Here is a 19,887-nt window from a genome sequence, read left to right as displayed (position 1 = left end):
ATTGTTGCCAAAGCCTTCTCCAGTATCTGGGGATGGTGAGACCTGAAGTTAAAGAAGAATGGAAGGAGGAAGTAGGAAGCTGGGAGCCAAGAAAAAGACTAGCTCAGTTCTATTACTGCATCTGTGTATATCCTGGTTTCTCAACTGGATTACTAGCTCTTGGGAGGCAGGGGACAGGTCTCTCATTGCTTCCAGATCTAGCTCACAGATTATTACCATGGGAAGCACATAATTAGGTATGTAGTATTATACGAATGGGTCAAGTGCTGAACAGATGTTTCCAACACCATTTTTGGTTAAGGAATATAAGACAAGGACTAAAAAAGGGTTCATGGTGTCAGAATAAATATGTAATAAAGGACCTAATTTTCATGCTTATGTCAGTGGTTCCAATACCTGTTTTCCTTCAAAATGAAGAGAAAACCAGTTTTTGAGGCTGGTTTTCAAAAACCAGGAAAAACTCCCCATTTCCTCTGTTCCTGTTTCCCAGGCATCATCTCCACGCCCACTGTCATCTTCAGTCACCCCATACTCAACTCCCCACTTCCAGGATCTTTCACTCCAATCTACCCAAAACACACTTGCCTGTTTCACTTCTTCGAGTTCAGAATGGGTCACTACCCAAGGTCACAAACCTACTGATGCTATTTATTCTGCACAGTCTCAAGTCCAAATTCCACTAGAGATGGGACATGAGGACTCTCCAGTCTAGCCTGAACCTACCAGCCTGGCCTCATTTCCTGCTCACTCTTCTCTGCCCCCAGCCCTCTCTAAAGCCAGATGGAACACTCCTCCTGAGCTATGATTTTCCACCTCTCCACTGTGATCATTCTGTACTTCTTCTCCTGCCAACTTCATTTCTACAAATGCCACCCCAGACACTCACTCCTGGAGTTAGTTCACGTAAACCTTCTTACCCGCAAATGTTTAAGGAGTAACCAGGCCATAAATGCTCATAAATTAGTGCTGAAAACACCGTGTGGCACTTACTAGGTGCTCAGGAGATGTTAGCTTTCATTGTCTACTCAACAAATCATTATTCTTCTTTAAGCACAAGGAAAATTGCATCCTCTCATCATGACATTTTTCCCTTAGCGCCTCAGAAAAAGGTAGTCCCTTCCTCTGTTGCACATCCCTAAAAACTCACTGTACCATTCCCATGGCATTTATCACAGATCCACTTTGCATATTGATCTCACTCCCTCTGCTGTGTTCTAAGACCTTACAAGGGTATCCAGAGGAGAAGCTGAACATTAGGAGACTTTGTAACCTACACAAGTCCCAAAACTGTCACAGCTGAAGTGATTCCTGAAGGAATGCAAATGCTTACGACTGCAACATTATTCCTCCCTCTTCTTCCTCACATATTTCGCATTCACATTTCCAACTCACCAGCACTGGCCTTTCTAGCACTGTAGACCCTGTAACAACAACCTGAGCTCAGAGGTCTTTTTCTGTTCTCATCTCAGTTTCTCATATCCCACTCTTAACATTGCCTATCGACAAGGTGAAGAGGAACTCAACTCTGAGGATACGGTAAGTTCTACTGCAGCTCCCTGCTTCTCTTCCCAGTCCTCACACGGCATCCCTCGACTGGAAGTGACACTGTGCACTCAGTAGTCAGTTGAAGACTTTCACCTAAAGGTACAAAGATTAAAGGCTTCTGTTTTACTTGTTGGAAAGCTCGTCTTTCCCCCAGGTCCCTCCCCTCTTTGCTATGTCTCAGGCCCACAGTCTGCTCCCAGGATGCATGTGTGCCTAAGTTCAGTGCATCCCCCCCTGCAGCTCCCTCACACTGACTTGATCTGATGGACACAGTCATTCTTAAAATGATCTTTTAGAGGGTCACATTCCCCCTACTCACTTTCTCTGTGTCCTTTCTTCAATTCCTGTCTCTTTCCTTTGGCCCCAATTGCCCTTAGCCCCCTTCTTCTCTGCTTCCATTCCTTTCCCTCTACCTCTGAGAAGACAGTTAGATTACAAGGCTTAAGATGCTATAGAAAAAGCAGATGTGAGCCAGGTTACTGAACAGGTCTGGCCTCAGGGTCAAGGTCTAGGCAGGGGTAGTTCCAGGGCTAAGGTCCTGCATGGCCTGAAGCCAGGCAAAGAGGTGGAATAGAGCCAGGATGAAATGTAGCAGGAGAGCTGAGCTCTAGGAGAAGATACTGGTTCCTACAATGCATAGAGACACAGAGACATTTTGATTTTCTGATACTAGTAAAATCTTCTAGTCTACAATAAAAATCACCAAAATTCTTCAACTGAGGTTCATATAACAAAATAACTATGAGGACTGATGGAAAGAAAAGCAACTGATCTGTATGCAGGCAATTTGAGTTTATCCACCAGCCACTGGGTGTCGGCGGGGGCGGGTGGTGAGGAAGGACGTAGCTCAGCAGGCCTGACACAGGGAAAATGGAATGAGCAGGCCTTCTCGAGTTTTGTGTCCCAGTGTTCCTGGATTACAACTGAATTGGGACTGCGGTGGCCTGAGTCATATGTGTACGTCTTTGTGGCTCCAGGCCTAGAATGTTTCTGTACTCCCTACAACATCTGACCAAGAAGGTAGATGTCTCTGTATTCATTTCTTAACCCAAGTATTCTTAAAACGGATAAATTCCGATATAACGGCAGCCCTGCTCTAGGGAAAGAAAGATTTTAAAGTAAGAAGTATATATATCCATATATATGTAAAAGAACCATCTATAAACCTTAATTATAAAATATTCCAGCCAAGCATAATTACAAAGATAAGCACTTTCTTACCGTCTTTCCAAAGCTCTGCCACAAATCTGTCTGATGACTGGTGCAAAAGGGTGGCCACGTTGTCATTCAGGGGGTCCATGTTCTTCATCAGCCACTCATCTGCCTTATAGTCCACCTATCCCGCACCAAAGCCAAAAGTGGTGAAATGGAGAACACAAACCCAAACGCAGAAACAAAACCACTTTAAGCCTCAACCAGAAACTTTTATACAACAGTCCCCAAAATGGGCTGTCTGAAAGACAATGTGTTTGTAATATATACTGTATTTGTTTATAAACGTTTATCAGCACCTTTGTTACACCTTCATAAAAATGTAGCAAAATTTCAAACACAGCCATTTTAATCCAGTTATTCAACATAAGAGCTCTTACCTTCCCTGCATAATGTATAATGCAAAAATCAGCTTTGTCTTTTAGTTGTCGAGGTTTCTGAAACTTGGAGTGGGAACCTTGCTCTTGAACCAGTTTTTCAACAAAGGTTTTATCTGTGGCTTTAGGGAACCAGCATTCTTCATCCAAAAGGGCCAGTACACCAGGAGGGTTCGCCTGATAATGACAGGCAATAAGAATTCACAAGTTTTGCATGCCACTTTAATACTACTGAGTTTGGCACTTAAACTTCTAAAACAATTAATTTTATGAAGATCCATGGAAAACAAATTGCTAGGATGGAAAGGAATGTCTAAGCCATAACAAGTTTATAATTCAAACACTGACACCTCAAACTGCTAAATAAGTACTAACAAGAAAACAGGAGTAACTTATCTCAAACTTATAAATACTGTATGTAAATTGCAAGTAAATGAATTCGAAGCAGATGGCCCCACAAAAGTGGCAAATAAGCCAGAAACGCAGTGGGAAGTGGAGAGATGAAATTGAATGTTTATATTCAGTGACTGGCTGGAGAAATCATTATAACACCTCAACTAACGAGAATGCTTCAGACATTTTATATCCTAATCAGTTTAAGTTTCTGTTTAAGTAATTTTTAAATTAAATGTATCACTTTATATTTGGGGAAATATTTTAAACTATTATTAAGTAGAGTATATGGAAATTGATAAACTAAGTCAGTCATAATTACTTTATATATTTGTTTTAACAGGCACTTGACAACCCATTTTATGTGATTCAATTATTACTTCATTGAAAAAAAGTAGCACTTTGGGAGGTTGAGGCGGGCGAATCACGAGGTCAGGGGTTTGAGACCAGCGAACCTGGGAGGTGGAGGTTGCAGTGAGCCAAGGTGGTGCCACTGCACTCCAGCCTGGGCAACAGAGCAAGACTCCATCTCAAAAAAAAAAAAAAAAAAGTGCTAGATGAATCCATAGAGACAGAGAGTAGATTAGTGGTGGCCGGGGGTTGAGGGAAGACAATGTGGAGTGACCACTAATGGGTATGAGGTTTCTTTCTGGGGTGATGAAGACGTGGCAGGATTAAGTAGTGGTAATGGTTCCACAACTTTGTGAATATACTACAAACATCACTGAATTGTAGTTTTAAAAGGGTGGATTTCATGGTTTGTGAATTATGTCTCAATTTTTAAAAAGGCCTAGAGCTCACCATTGTCTGGAGTGACTTCCTTTTTGGAGGTAAATGACACATGAAAGCTAAATAAGATATTTAAATAGTGATGGTCTATTATCTAGTGCTTCTGGGTCATCATTTATTGCCACACTGCAACACGTGTGTGATACAAAACTGAACTCATAGCAGTTCTAGGGCACAGTCATGAAATCAGCTTTTTAAATAAGCCTCTAAGATCAGTTCTCATCAACTCACAAAGCCTTCATATTTACTGGCAAAGAGTTGGCAATACACACAAATGCTGTTTTTAAAAGTAGCTAGAGGCTATGGTTAAATATAAAAGAAACAGTGTAATAATGTGGTCAGAGAAAGGGATGGGTGATCTGAATCCCAGCGGGTGGAAGCTGAGGGAACCCTTCTGCAATAGAGACCCTTACCCCAGGGCTCCTCCACCTGAGAGAATTGTCAGGGTTTCAGATCAGCTAAAAAGAAGACAGTAATCTGAGGCAACTGGGATTAGGTCACTTTAGAGGAGCTCAGAGTGGCAGGTAACTCAATCCACCCCAATCACACAACAACTGTGAGAAAGGAAGTTCCACATTAATATTAATATAACAGAAACATCCTCCTTTTACTCTTTTACATTCTTAACCACTTTTAATGAGAATTTTCCTAAATTCTGACACAGTATCTCAAATAAAATTTGTATTTTTTCTAAATGACTTGGTGACAGCATGATTATGAATATCATTACTGTCTCTTTTTTATTTTTTCCACTTCATCCTTCAATGTCAAGATCTCTATTATCATTCCTTCTCTGAACTGGGTATTTCCAAGAGCTGTAAGCTTAGAAGCCTATGTTTCTGCTTTTACACTGTTGGTGGGACTGTAAACTAGTTCAACCATTGTGGAAGTCAGTGTGGCGATTCCTCAGGGATCTAGAACTAGAAATACCATTTGACCCAGCCATCCCATTACTGGGTATATACCCAAAGGACTATAAATCATGCTGCTATAAAGACACATGCACACGTATGTTTATTGCAGCACTATTCACAATAGCAAAGACTTGGAACCAACCCAAATGTCCAACAATGATAGACTGGATTAAGAAAATGTGGCACATATACACAATGGAATACTATGCAGCCATAAAAAATGATGAGTTCATGTCCTTTGTAGGGACATGGATGAAACTGGAAATCATGATTCTCAGTAAACTATCGCAAGGACAAAAAACCAAACACCGCATGTTCTCACTCATAGGTGGGAATTGAACGATGAGAACACGTGGACACAGGAAGGGGAACATCACACTTCGGGGACTATTGTGGGTGGGGGGAGGGGGGAGGGATAGCATTAGGAGATATACCTAATGCTAAATGACGAGTTAATGGGTGCAGCACACCAACATGGCACATGTATACATATGTAACAAACCTGCACATTGTGCACATGTACCCTAAAACTTAAAGTATAATTAAAAAAAAAAAAAAGAAGCCTGTGTTTCTGAATATTGGTCATAGGTTTTGTGAAAGCTTGTGAACTCAGAGGCTTGCCTGCCACCAGCCCACAGTCTGGCGAGGCAGGGGCTGGGATTATGTGAGATGAGCTAAGCCTGGCACGGGCCTGTCAGGTGCCACCACAGAGGATGTTTTTACGGCATTTTCCTTCTAGAAAGTATTGTTTTCACTCTCCATTTTGCAAGTAACATCAATGGGATCATTATCCCATGTCATTCCACAGGCTGTCATTAAATTCCCCATCATCATAAACTCTCATGGGGTTTACAAAATGTTATGTTTTTATTTATTATTATTATTTTTTGAGATGGAGTCTCGCTCTTGTCCCCTAGGCTGGAGTGCGGTCACGTGATCTTGGCTCACTGCAACCTCCACCTCCCGGCTTCAAGCGATCCTCCTGCCTCAGCCTCCCGAGTAGCTGGGATTACAGACACCCGCCACCACGCCTGGCTAATTTCTTTTTGTATTTTTAGTAGAGATGGAGTTTCACCATGTTGGTCAGGCTGGTCTCGAACTCCTGACCTCAAGTGATCTGCCCGCCTTGGCCTCCCAAAGAGTTGGGATTACAGGTGTGAGCCACTGCGCCTGGCCATGTTTTTATTTTTTTAATCAGATATTTCTATGAATAAGTAGAATAATCCTCAAATTGAGGTAAAGAGTGAGTCAGCATTAAATCTTGAATTCCTTCCCTCCCCTTTCTGAGCTATCTCTCCTTTAAATTAGGACTATTTAGGCAGGGAATAAAGGGTCCACTCTAAAGGCTGAAGGAAGAGCCTAGAAGTGCCAGTACAAAGAGTATAGGAAGGAAAGAAGGAACGAGTTACCTAGTTCTGCTCATTGCCCGTCAGTGTCTGGGCATAACTGGTGACTAGGAACATGATGACTTCCCAGCTCCAATACTTTCTGAATACCCTGGCTGCTGTGGTTTCAATGTGTTCCCCAAAAGTTCACATGTTGGAAACCTGGTTCCTAATGCAGCAGTGTTGAGATAAGACCTTTGGGAGGTAACTGGGTCATGGGGGCTCTTTCCTAGTAAATGGATTCATTCATTCATGGATCAGTGGGTTGTTGAGGAGGTGGGTTAGTTATCATGAGAGCAGGTCTGTCATAAAAAGCCAGTTTGGCCATTTCTTATGAGCCCCGCCCGCCATGTGATGCCCTGTGCCACCTCAGGACTCTGTTGAGAGTCCCCACCAGCAAGAATACCCTACTCCAATGCAGCCCCTAGACCTGGGACTTCCCAGCCTACAGACTACAAGAAATCAATTTCTTTTCTTTATAAATTACTCTGTCTTAGTTACTCGGTTATAGTAATGGAAAACAGACTAGGACACTCGCCAAATAACTTCCCTAAAACCAACTTTCAATGTGCTGTTCACCTGCTAATTTCTGACCATAAAACTCATCCCTGGAATGCTCCCTGCACAGCATCCACACCTGTAACACCTTCCACAACACTGCCAACCTACTGTGTGGCCTTTGCCTTTTTCTGAATTCACAGGGCATCACTTAGAGTCGTACCCAGGAACCAATGAACTCACCACTATGTTGTGTTCTGTTTTCTGGCTTCAAGATCAGGTTCTTGAGGACCAACGCCATGCTATATACTATCTCATATCCCCATGGCACCCCCAATCTGCATTTCCAGGCCATAATTGAGGATTTAATAAATTCTTTTATTATTATTATTTTTTGAGACGGGGTCTCACTCTGTCACTCAGGCTGGAATGCAGTGGTATGACCAGATCACTGTAGCCTCCAACTCAGGGCCTCAAAGGATCCTCCTGCCTCAGCCTCCTGAGTAGCTGGTACTACAGGCCCATGACACCATGCCTGGCTAATTTTAAAACTTTCTTGTAGAGATGTAGTCTTACTATGTTGCCCAGGCTGGTCCCGAACTCCTGGTCTTAAGTGATCCTCTTGCCTCAGTTTTCCAAAGCACTGGGATTACAGGCATGAGCCACCACACCTGGTCCAATAAATTGCTATCTGGATCTGATTCTACCACCACAATATTTACATATAAGGCCTGGAAAATAATTAAAAACGTAAACATCAAACCCTTTCTACTTCACTTATTATTATTTTCTTTGAAAACAGGGTCTCACGCTGTTGCCTAGACTGGAGTGCAGTGGTGCAATCTCGGCTCACTGCAACCTCTGCCTCCTGGGTTTAAGTGATTCTCGTGTCTCAGCCTCCTGAGTAGCCGAGACTACAGGCACATGCTACCACATCCGGCTAATATTTTATATTTTTAGTAGAGATGGGGTTTCACCATGTTGGCCAGACTGGTCTCGAACTCCTGACCTGACTCAAGTGATCTGCCTGCCTCAGCCTCCCAAAGTGCTGGGATTACAGGAGGGAGCCACGGCACCTGGCCTTCTACCTCACCTACTTTTGCTTGGAGTTAGTTATTAGGGTTGAAATGTTTAATTACTTTACCCCATGATTTTCACCTTTAGAGTACAATAATTGTGTGAGATTAAAAAAATATATGAAAAAATGGTATATATTTTGTCCTAGAGGATAAAGCAAAAGAAATGCAATTAAGTAACATTAAGAAGAATTAATATTTCTAAGACTCATTTAAAGGTCACAAAACCATTAGATTTAAAAACACTCTAAAAACATTTTAAAAATTAAGACAGGTAATTTTCCATTTGGAAGACTTTCGGCACAATTATTCCTATAAAGATACTGACCTAGCAAATTTTATGGGTTCTTGTCCATCCTAAAATAAAACTGCAGGTACATAATCATTATATTCTTAAAATGTAGGACTTCCAGTGTCATATGGATGCATATAATGAGCATCTCAAAAAATGTATCATGTAGTCATCAACAGTACTAATGTGAAATACTCCCTTCCTTTATTTACACAAATGCCCAAACAATTATTTAGGCAACAAAGCAGTGAAGTAATGTAATGAAGTGTGTTCATGTGCTTGTGTATGCACAAGTTACCTGGAAGTCACTACAAGCATGCCACCTCTAAATGACCCTATAAGCTACAAAGAAGCAACTATCCTCACAACTATAAGTAATTTAAGATTTTTGCTCTAAACGTGCCTTGAAAGGTAAAATGATTTCTTATGTATTATAAAAGCCAAATGAAAATTATCCATTGCTTTCCGTAAACTCAAATTTCTAACGTGCTGGAACTACATCTCTAATAGGGTGAATGTCTTCTAGGTTCTTCCTCTTCCCGATGTGCCACTGCTCTGACTGCGGGTACTGTACCATCCACGATCTCTAGCCATTAGACCTCCAACACCTTCAAACATGAAGAACACAAGTGGTAACCAGAGACTGAGCAGCAAGAACCAGAACTACTTCAAAGCCTGCTGCACCTCCTAGGAGAAAACTGCGTTATTCAAACATACCTACTTAACTAGTGTTAAGAGCTTTCTCCACATTACAGATGTCAGTACTTAATCATGTTTTAGTTTTTCTTATATTTTGGCAGACAGCAAAATAAAATAAATGAAGCTGATACCTTGTTGAGCAAAAGCTAACTGATAAGGAGTACAGAACCAGACTGTCAATACCTGCTTGAGATCACATGGAGTCGAGTTCCAAAAGTGAATGAGTTACACACTTGAAGCTTGAATGTGAATGAGTTCTGTGTATTTTTACAGAACATTAAACCACCAAGAAAAGAGTTTCTGATGCTTTCTAAGATTGCCACTAAAAATACATCTGACAAGACTTCCCTGAGAACAAAAACTTCACATTAAAAAAAAAAACTAGCAAAATAAAAACTTTGTACTTTAAAAGGCCAAACTTTAGTTATCTGCGATATGGATTTACATGACACGTCTTGTTCTCAGCTAAATAAAGTGTCAGGTGGAGCTCCACATCCTTTGAGAGGTACACGCAAATGCCAGCACACAGGGCCATCTGCAGTCTGTGCGGGCCAGAGCCCACTATCCAGTATACCCACGCAAGCAAGGACAGGAATCAAGCTGCGAGGAGAGCTAAAGAAGGGTTTTACTGGCATGCTACTGACTTTTAAATTCTGTAGCTATTTTATCAGAGTATCACCTTCCTAGAAAATTTAGATCAGAAAATTATTTCACCACTGAATAGACTGGGTAATTTCTGTCTTGGGTTATGCCACTTAAGGTCACTGCTTGAGTGGAAAATGAAAGACAGCGAGCAATTGAGCACTCTTACAGGTCTCTCTATCAGGTCGATGCATGGCTGCAGATCCAGCCCGAAATCGATGAAGTTCCACTCGATGCCTTCGCGCTGGTATTCCTCTTGTTCCAGGATAAACATGGTGTGGTTGAACAGCTGCTGCAGCTTCTCATTGGTGTAGTTGATGCAAAGTTGTTCAAAGGAGTTCAGCTACAAATGTCAAAGAGTAATTTTCCAAACATGGGGAGGCAGAGGGAAAACGGGAATAATTAGTCACGTAGTTACAAAAAAATTATTCATTAAAAATTACTAATTAGGTAGGAAGTACATGATTGCTTCTATCTAATGACAGTGACTAAACCAAGGGGGGTGGTCTCCCAGTCCCTCTCTCACACGCAGCCTTTTTGAAAAGGTAAAGAGAAAGAACATACTGTCTATGGCTGCATTACTGAACTGCTAAAATGAAAAGATAATAAACTTAATACGCTAACTGAATGCTCTGCAAGTAAAACAATTCAGTTCTTATTAATGAATGGTTAAGGACTATAAATAAATGAGACAGTAAGAAAAAGAAGAAAAACAAAGTCTTGGAAAAACCAGAGGCAAAGGAAGGCGAACAAGATGGTGGGCGCACTTCTGAGCTGGGGTGGAGAATGCATCTGGTTCTGTCCCACTCCACTGTCACTCAGGCTGTGGGCTCTAAGGTGAGGTAGGAACAGAATCATCTTTACTACACGGAACTGTTGAGAGCTCAGCCAGGCCTGGCACATGGAATGCGCTTAGTATGAGGCTCTCTATTGCTTCTCTAAGCATTCCCTTCCCCTATCAAATGTTTGACCTTTGCAATATCAAAAGTGATACTGGACTGCCCTCATAAAGTGAATTTAGGCATTTTTCATATGTTATTGTCATTTCTGTTCCTTCTCTGTGAACTCTGCCCATTTTTTAAGAGAAAAATCGACTGGGCGAATGCATAGATGGGTGAATTCGTAGGTATAATTTTCTTAATCATCCTATACACTAGAAATGCTCAACCTCTTTCCTGCTTCTATACCGTTCACACAAGCTGCATGTGCCCATAAATAACCTCTTTCATTATAAAAAGTGATTTTCAATTAAAGAGGATTTAACCCATCTCCAAGGAGTTGATTTACAGTCTGAAAAAGCCACTCCAATCTTTTCCATTCTCCAGGAGCTGTTAAATTCACTATTTCAGAATGAGGTCATGCAAGGAGGGCAGGGGCAGTGCTTGCCTTGCTCAACACTGTATTTCTGGCACACAGGACAAGCCTCATATTTACAGACTGCCGGATTCTGCTTATTCATGTTCATGTAGGTGAACTTTGCTTTGCCTCAGGATGATGACATCCTATTGCTCTATTTAGCCTGGGCCATTACAAAGAATGGTGTTTTTTTTTTTTTTTTTTTAGGAGTCTCGTTCTCTTGCCCAGGCTGGAGTACAGTGGCACAATCTGGGCTCTCTGCAACCTCCGCCTCCCAGGTTCAAGCAATTCTCTGCCTCAGCCTCCAGAGGAGCTGAGATTACAGGCGTCTGCCACCACACCCAGCTAATTTTCATATTTTTAGTAGAGACGGGGTTTCACCATCTTGGACACTCTGGTCTTGAACTCCTGACCTCGTGATCCACTTGCCTCAGCCTCCCAAAGTGCTGAGATTACAGGCGTGAGCCACCATGCCCGGCCAAGAATGGTGTTTTTAAAAATGAATTTCTATTTGTCTTCCATATTTAAACTACCAGTTACAATTTTAATTGGTTTTTAAATCAATAATGCATGGTATAAAATTCAAAGTGTACAAGAATTGCACCAGTTTCACTTCAATGAAACTTACTTGTTTTCCCTATAATCAACCAGTATCTCCTATTTTTGTGATCTTTCCAGAAATATTCTATGCACTGAGAAATGTGTGTATGTATGTGACCTTGATTTTTTTTAACTTAACAATGTATTTTGTTACGTTGTGGGATCTTTCCTTAGTGTATAAAGCCAGCCCATTCTTTATAATGGATGCGTAGTATTCCACTGAATGGAGCTATCATAAGAATTTGAACCAATTTCCTAACAGTGGACATTTAGGCTTTTTCTTTTCTTTTCTCATGACAAATAACACTAGCATTTTTACCATCTACATAAATGTAACCTTTCCGCATCAAGAACAGGGTGTGTCTCTTCACTTGTTCAAATCTTCTTTTCTTTTTTGCAGCAGCACTGTAAAGTTGTCTTCATTTAAATCTTGCCCATTTCTTTTAAAATTTATTTTTAGGTGTTTTGTCTGTTGCAGTTGGAAATGAGGATCTTTACTTTCACTATATCTTCTGATCATTTATGTAGAGGAAAGTGACAGATTTTTTTAATGCAATTTGTACCCAGCCACTTCTCGTGATTTCTGTATTTACAAATAATATACCTTAAAGCAATCTCTTAGAGTGGTAGTAGCAGGTTCAGTATTTATGAGGATAGACTTATAATTTTAAAGGAGTTCATTTTAAAATAAGACAATTCAATACCCAATAGTGGCTAAAGCAACACACAAAAAGCACTTAATATTTGTGCCTTACTATATTTACATAGTTTACATCTATATTTATGGAAATAAAGATATAAATTTTTAGATGCCCCAAATTTTATGCATTTCCCTGCAAAACCGTAGCAGGTGTGTGACTGTGAACCTTTTCTGCCTTGATGATGAGTAAGTGTTGACAAATCTAGTCAGATCAACAGTGAAATCTATTGTTAAACCCTGGTTGTATCTGCAGTACACAGATCACTGCCTGTCCAGGCGCCTCCCTCTCACTTTGCTCCTCTCCTGATTCCCCAGCCAAGCCCCCGTCATCTTGCTTGTGTTCTACTACGGTGGCCCCCTTGACGGCCTCTCGACTTGGCCCCACACTCTATTCCACGTTTCCAACTCCTCTCTCCCTCTGGTCAGCTATATCCAGTCACACTGGCTTTCTAGCAGCTTTGAACATTTGAGAAGTTCTGTCCCATACAGGACCACTGGAATTACTCTCATTATGCCGGGAAACAGACTGAAGCTGTCAGCTTCTCATCCTTCAAGTAAGCCTAACTGTTGCCGCTGCAGAGGTACCTTCCCTGAACAGCTATCTCAAGCTGGCCTCCCAGTTCTATCACAGCACCCTTTCACTGCATTCTCACAGACCTGTGGATTCACTGGTTATTTGCTATTTATTGTTTGACTCTACTAGAATGGCAGGGACTATATCCCTGGTGCCTGGTATGTACTGGGCACACGGTGAGCCTTAATATTTGTTAAAAAAACAAACAAAAAGAAGGAAGAGCAAGAGGAAGAGGGGGAAGAATACCTCAAAAATTTCAAATCCAGCAATATCCAGGATTCCAATGAAAGATGCTCCCTGACGTTTGGTCCTATCCAGAGCTTTATTGATGCGATGAACGAGCCAGCGAAAGAGCCGCTCATAGGTAGCTTTTGCCAATGCTTCTACTGCAAAATCTGCCTGTAATTAAATCACAACAACCTTTTATTCTGGAAACAATCTAACAAAGCATAAATAGCTGTTTTATGGAATTTAATGTTACACGGCACTCAAAAAACCTGAGATGGCATTCACTGCTTAATCATGTCTCAATTTTACACATCAATAGAAGGCAATATTAGAAGAATTAAATGAACACTGGGAATAATGAATTTGGGGGATGAGTAAAGATGCCTAATAAAAACAAGCTCCTCCCCATGCGCCTGGGTCCTGGGCAGCACTGTCCGCCTGGATTCAGCTCAGTTAGCTGGCACTTTCTCTCTGCTGTACCACCCAGCACAGGGACAAGGCAGCAGGGGCCCTTCTGCTGGTCTGATTCCCGAAGTATGCAGATTTGTCTACTGGATTATCTACCTACCTGGGGAAAACTAGAGATTATAATTTGACATTTACTTTTTTTAAAAAATCACCTTTAAAAAAAAATTTTTTTTTTTTTGATATGGAGTCTCATTCTGTTGTCCAGGCTGGAGTGCTGTGGTGCAATCTTGGCTCACTACAACCTCCGCCTCCTGGGTTCAAGCAGTTCTCCTGTCTCAGCCTCCTGAGTAGCTGGGACTACAGGCGTATACTACTACGCCCAGCTACTTTTTGTGTTTTTAGTAGTGATAGGGTTTCACCATACTGGTCAGGCTGGTCTCAAACTCCTGACGTCAGGTGATCCACCCACCTCAGCCTCCCAAAGTGCTGGGATTACAGGTGTGAGCCACCGCACCCAGCCCCTTTTAAATTTTTTTGAGAATGAAAAAGTAAATATACTAAAAAAAAAAAATACTCAATTAGTACCTAAAAACACCCATGTAAGACAGTTTGTATTGATTCAGTTTGTTACATGTCAATCAGAAGGCCAAATGGCCATGGCTTATCATTCAAACCTATCAGTAATAAGAATGAACATGAAACCTACTTGTTCTTTGGTCTGGGCTTTTTGCACATAGTCTCGGCCGACCTTGATCCGGGGAGTCAGGATGGCCCGAGTAAACTCCATCACATTCATCCCAAGAAGATGGCAGAGTTTCTGCGCAACTGAAGTGTAAAAAGTCTCCTAAATTCTACATTTTTTACTTATAATCTACTCACAATATATTCAATAAACACTGGAAAAACCTTAGTAATAATTAAATTGTATTAAGAAATAAATAAAAGTCTTAAAATCAGACAAGTTTTAGGACTAATGAAAAATACCTTCCACCCTTTCAAATTAATACACACTCATTTTTAGGCTACAAGAGATGGCTAGTCAGCATTTGACTGCCTTGCCTATTTATTCAGTTTTGTTAGAGGCAGGTTCTCACTATGTTGGCCAGGACGGAGTGTAGTGGCTATTCACAGGCGTGATCTCACTACTGATCAGCATGGGAGTTTTGACCTCCATTTTCAACTTGGGCTGGTTCACTCCTCCCTAGGCAATCTAGTGGTCCCCTACTGCTGGGATGCTACCATACTGATGCTGAACATAGTGTAGACAACCGATGGACATAGCACATGACAGCCTAGAACTCCTGGGCTCAAGCCATCCTCCTGCTTCAGCCTCCTGAGTAGCTGGGACTACATGGCCACCATGCCCAGCCTCCTTACCTTTATAAGAGTGACCTGATCCTCTTCTATTTATGGGTCATTAAGAAATTTCAAAGCCAAGCTATACTAATATACGCCTTACTCTGCATTTTAGATGGCTCCATTTCAAGTCTATTTAACCATGGAAAAGCCATACGGAGGATGGAGGCCCAACCGCCAATCAAACTACTTTGATTGAATGACAGATGAATGGCCCTGGAAATCAACAGCCCTAAGAGGTGGTGCCACAGCTTGGCCAGGAAATGGTGACCAAGAAGCAGCAGGAGAGGCAGGCCCCTTAGGAGAGCCACACAAAATTAAATTGTTATCAAGCCTCAAATTGGTTACAAAAAAGGATTATTTCAAGGGCAGATAATGTGACTTTATGTCAGCCTTCACCTGCCACAGTGGATTGCGGATGCCTCCGTGAAGCAAGATAACTAACTTGTTGGAATAATCAAGCAGTCAAGGCAATATAGAGATTCCTCACTTTTTCCTCTCCAGACCATCTGAAGCAAACTGATATATATATATAATATATATGTATATTATATATACATATATTTAATATATAATTTATATCCATATATTTATATATTTATATTAAATATATATTTAATGATACATAATATATATATATATTTGGATAAAAAACTTTTGTTCCTGACCAATGCAAATTTAAAACCATTTTCAACATTTAAAAATGAGAATATTTCCTATTAAAATCTAGATTTCCATTTTTATTTGAAAAGTCACTTATATTTGGCAATACTGGGCCTGTAATCCTGGCAAGGTGCACACTGGCTGGAACTCAGCAGTTGCAGCTCCCTCTCAGGGAAGCGTGTGGCCTCCTGTGGCTGAGCTCTCCTCCCTCAATTGCCAAGGGCTCCACCATGCTAAAGCAGAGACCACTGCTACTTTTCATCCTACACCCTGTCCCCTGTCCTCATTTATAGAATCAGAGGGACCCTCGTGTAAGCACATGAGGTTGTCACTCTACTCGAGGGTCCCTTCGGAAATGCTTCAGAGATGCTTTTACGCTTGCATTGTAACACCTTCTTGGAGAGCACAACAAGCCATCGAAACAGAAATAAAGTCAGTATTCATCAGTTTACCTGTATTTTCTGGCATGGACGCTTGATCAGTATTTCTCTCCTTTTTGAAAGAAATATTTCCAAACTGTAGCACTGAAGATACTACTTTAAGCATTGCTTCATATTGATAAAAAGAAAAAAAAATTAATATTGCCTCAAAATGTAGCGGAGACATATTCTCATTTATTTTGTGCTACAAATTAGCTATACAGAACTTTTCAGTAAGATACGTCTTTTCAGGATTTCATACAATTCATTAGTTTCCCAATCATTTTCTAGTTTAGGTGATTTACCCCAAATGTGTAAGTCTCAGGAAAGTGAGTACCAGAATCTTAGAGAAATCACACATACACAGAATCTCTTCATGGGAGAAGCCCATTATGTGCATCGCTTCCATGGTCTCCTGGAAGTTATCTTTGTCTTGCTGTCCCGGAATAGGAATATAGCCATTGGAGAGAAACCTGTAGTTATTAAATCCTTCAAGAAGCAAATCAGCTAAAAGGAAATATAATGGAAGAAAATTTAATAAATACTCATGAAGACAACTAAGCCATACCTGCATTCAAACTGTGCCAATGTCACAGGAGAGCAGTGGTCACCATGCAACCCATTGACAGCAAAATGTTTTTTTCTTTATATATTCATGTAAATACACAAACATACATTTTTTAATTATCTGTACCAACGAAGGAAAATGATGATGTTAACAATGCTAAAACCTTAACAGGAGTTTCGAGGATGGCAGTTTGTACAATATTCTATTTGAAATTGGTTATCTGGGAAATGATGTCAATTTTCCAGATGACAAAACTTTATTGTTTTCAGATTTAAATATTTGAGCCCTCTTTTTTGAAGGAAAGCTTTTAGACCCATATTCTATATTCCTATCTTAGCAAGTAGTTTGCAGCAAACACTATGAAGTGAATATGAAAACTACCATGGACATAAGCTAAAGATACAGCGATGTGGACCAAGCAAGTCCCGAGCCCAGCAAAGGCCCTGAAACACTTTCTCCAAGCCAGCTTCCTTGGTGGTTAACTTGCCTTTAGAGTGATGATGTGATGTGGCACAGGTACCCACACTGACTACTTGTATTGTAGGAGCCATGAATTAAAGAGAACTTACTCTTTTGACAAATGCATTCTTGAGAGCCAAAGAATATTTCTCAGGAGTGCTCAAAATAGCAGGGCTATTTATCCTTATAACAGATATGCAAGTGTGCTCCCAGCTTTCTTTGTGACTGGCTCTCTTGCTCTCCTGCAGAGAATTTCTGCAGGTCACCCTGTCCCCTTATTCTTGTCTACATCACATTTAACTTCTACAGGGTACTGCCTGCTGCTTTCTTTTTCTATTTCTTTCAACACTTTGATCATTTTAAAGAATTTACTCCTATTGCAGTTACTGCCAGTCTGAAAGCCTGAGCATTTTCTTCTCTTCAGTGTTACATACTGCATAATCTTGAATTTTCAGTCTCTCGTTGGCAATAACTCTATTTTTCTGTTGCTTGATTTTTCCCTTGCAGGTGTTTCTCTGATTAATTTTTGGGTTCAAAGGTTTCACAGATGTCTGTGGTTAGCAAAAGCCTAGACGCCAGATGAGAAAAGTTTTACTATATATGTGTCTATTTTGATATCTAGATAATATATATAATAATCATGCAGAAACACTAAATTTGAGAATCAGAAGAGATGAGAAAGTTATGCGTCTTCTCCTCTCCCTGAATATATTTCTAACTCAGCAAAATTCTGACCCAGACCTGAGCTCTCCTTTGTACCTGCCCAACTCTACACTTCTAGTCTTTGTGATTCATGACATTCAATCAATCAATCAATCAATATCCACCACAGGCTCTTTCTAGTACTAGTGGAAGCAGTAACATATATTCAGTTGTAAATCTAGAAATAAAAATATTTATTCTACTTAATTTCATTAGGTAAATTTCTTTTCCCTTACTTTCATATTTCAAAATGTTGAATCAGAGTTGTAAAATACACATCATTTGTCTTCTAATTTAAAAATTTTAAAAAAGAAATAAAAGTACAAAAGATTATATTATCTACAATACCTGCTGCTTAAAATAAAGTACTTACCCCATGGCACAGAAGTTCAATTTCATTTTGATTTTCATGATTTAACCAGCTGGAAATTTGGTGTTTTGTGTGTAAAAAACTGTTTCCCAAAATTGTTTTTTCTCAAAAAAATATTAAAAGGGATATTCCAGCAAATATAAAACAGTAAAAACCTTTGTAACTTACACTTCAGGTGTTCCCCTGCTCCAGATAACAACTGGTAAAAGATATGAAAAGTACGTTCATCTTTTGCTTGACGAACAGCACGAGACTTTTCCAGAAGGTCTGAGCAAAGACGGTTAAGAATTAAATTATTTAATATAATTCTTAAATAAATAAAGGCCCTCTTTCAGTGTCTGCAAATTTAAATCATAAAACATCTTCTTTCTCTGATATACATAAACTATCCTGCAATGAACTATTCTAAATGACTGTCTTCCATCTGTGAAAAAAGAAAATAGATGCAACTTACGTTCCTCACTGATCTTCCAGAATCATTGGTCTGGGAAGGAACTTAAAGATTATACGTGCTTCCCTCACTCAGCTCCGCTCTACCCCATCCTTGCCTAACTTGGATTACATTCAAAGAATACCACCTATACAAGGAACTGTAAGAAGCTATTAAAAATGAAGTACAGTTGTTTAAGGCAGGAGAAGCTCTATAATACCAGATTAACACAATTTTATAAATAAGGAAGCCATGGTACAAGGAAATTAGTCACAATAATTTAGCTAATAAGTGGTACAGTTAGGAATCAAAAAGTTGGCTTGACTCCAAAATGCATGCTGAGAGTGCCCACAATGCTACCCTATTGAAAGCCTCCTACATGAGAGGCACTCGCCCCTTCACACTCAGCAGCGCATGTAACTTTCCCAAATGCCTTGACAGCTATGATGAGATTAAGCACTAGTCTTTCCTCTGCTGCTCTGAAGAACCAGTGCAGCCAGTACCTACACCTGCTGCTACCCACCCTGCCTGGGCTTCCCAGGGGGCAGGTGGCACAGTCCCCAGCAGCTCCTGCATTTCAGACCACTGCACACCCAGCTGTGTATCTTATCTGGGGCTCAGACCCACAGTTCTTGATGCTCCCAGAGTGCCTATGGGTTGACAGTCACACTGGCATCTCAGAGAACGTGTATCACAGCTTTTGAAGATGATTGCCTCACTTGAGGTAAACCTTCCCTGGGGCCACCAAAGTGAATTAATTCTGTATGTGTCAGATAGTCTGAATTTTAAGTCAGACTATCCCACACATCCTCCACGTCTGGTGAAAGACACACTCATATAAATCATGCTCTGACACACCTATATGAAGAAAGCTGAACTGCAGATTCATTCTCCTGTCATTTTCAAGTATTTCCAGATTTTGCTGGCTGTGAGTCTATTTGGAGGCATAAAATACTGTTCTTAACCAGAAAATCATGGTCTATCCCTCGAAGGATAGAAACAATGTATTTCTATCACTGGAGATTATTCTAACAAGTACCCGAAAATTGTCATCTATGTATCTTTCTAATTGGCACACTATCATTCAGAATCATTTCTATTTTATTACATCTCTAATCAAATGTGTTTTATCTAGGTATGTATGTGCATACACATATATAAACCTTCTTACGGCCATTCTATGCAGGTGACATTTCTTAGGACTATTCTATGTATTTGACATTTTATTTTTT

The 19,887-nt window shown here is 40.4% G+C and overlaps 1 protein-coding gene across 7 annotated transcripts in view; it reads right to left on the bottom strand.

The window, feature by feature from the left end:
• MYH10 (myosin heavy chain 10) overlaps positions 1-19,887 on the bottom strand; it is a 163,587-nt gene that overhangs the window by 58,956 nt on the left and 84,744 nt on the right. For all 7 annotated transcript variants that reach the window (XM_063629436.1, XM_063629434.1, XM_063629431.1 and 4 more), the window contains 8 exons: positions 18,394-18,492; positions 16,490-16,633; positions 16,160-16,255; positions 14,395-14,513; positions 13,299-13,451; positions 9,992-10,165; positions 3,138-3,311; positions 2,767-2,881 (listed from right to left, as the gene is read on the bottom strand). In XM_063629436.1, the coding sequence (XP_063485506.1) occupies positions 2,767-2,881; positions 3,138-3,311; positions 9,992-10,165; positions 13,299-13,451; positions 14,395-14,513; positions 16,160-16,255; positions 16,490-16,633; positions 18,394-18,492 (1,074 nt within the window). The remainder of the gene's footprint in view (positions 1-2,766; positions 2,882-3,137; positions 3,312-9,991; positions 10,166-13,298; positions 13,452-14,394; positions 14,514-16,159; positions 16,256-16,489; positions 16,634-18,393; positions 18,493-19,887) is intronic.

The sequence above is a fragment of the Symphalangus syndactylus genome, chromosome 20 (assembly GCF_028878055.3).
Source record: "Symphalangus syndactylus isolate Jambi chromosome 20, NHGRI_mSymSyn1-v2.1_pri, whole genome shotgun sequence".
Classification (NCBI taxonomy): domain Eukaryota; kingdom Metazoa; phylum Chordata; class Mammalia; order Primates; family Hylobatidae; genus Symphalangus; species Symphalangus syndactylus.
This window is presented reverse-complemented; position numbering and strand designations above follow the sequence as displayed.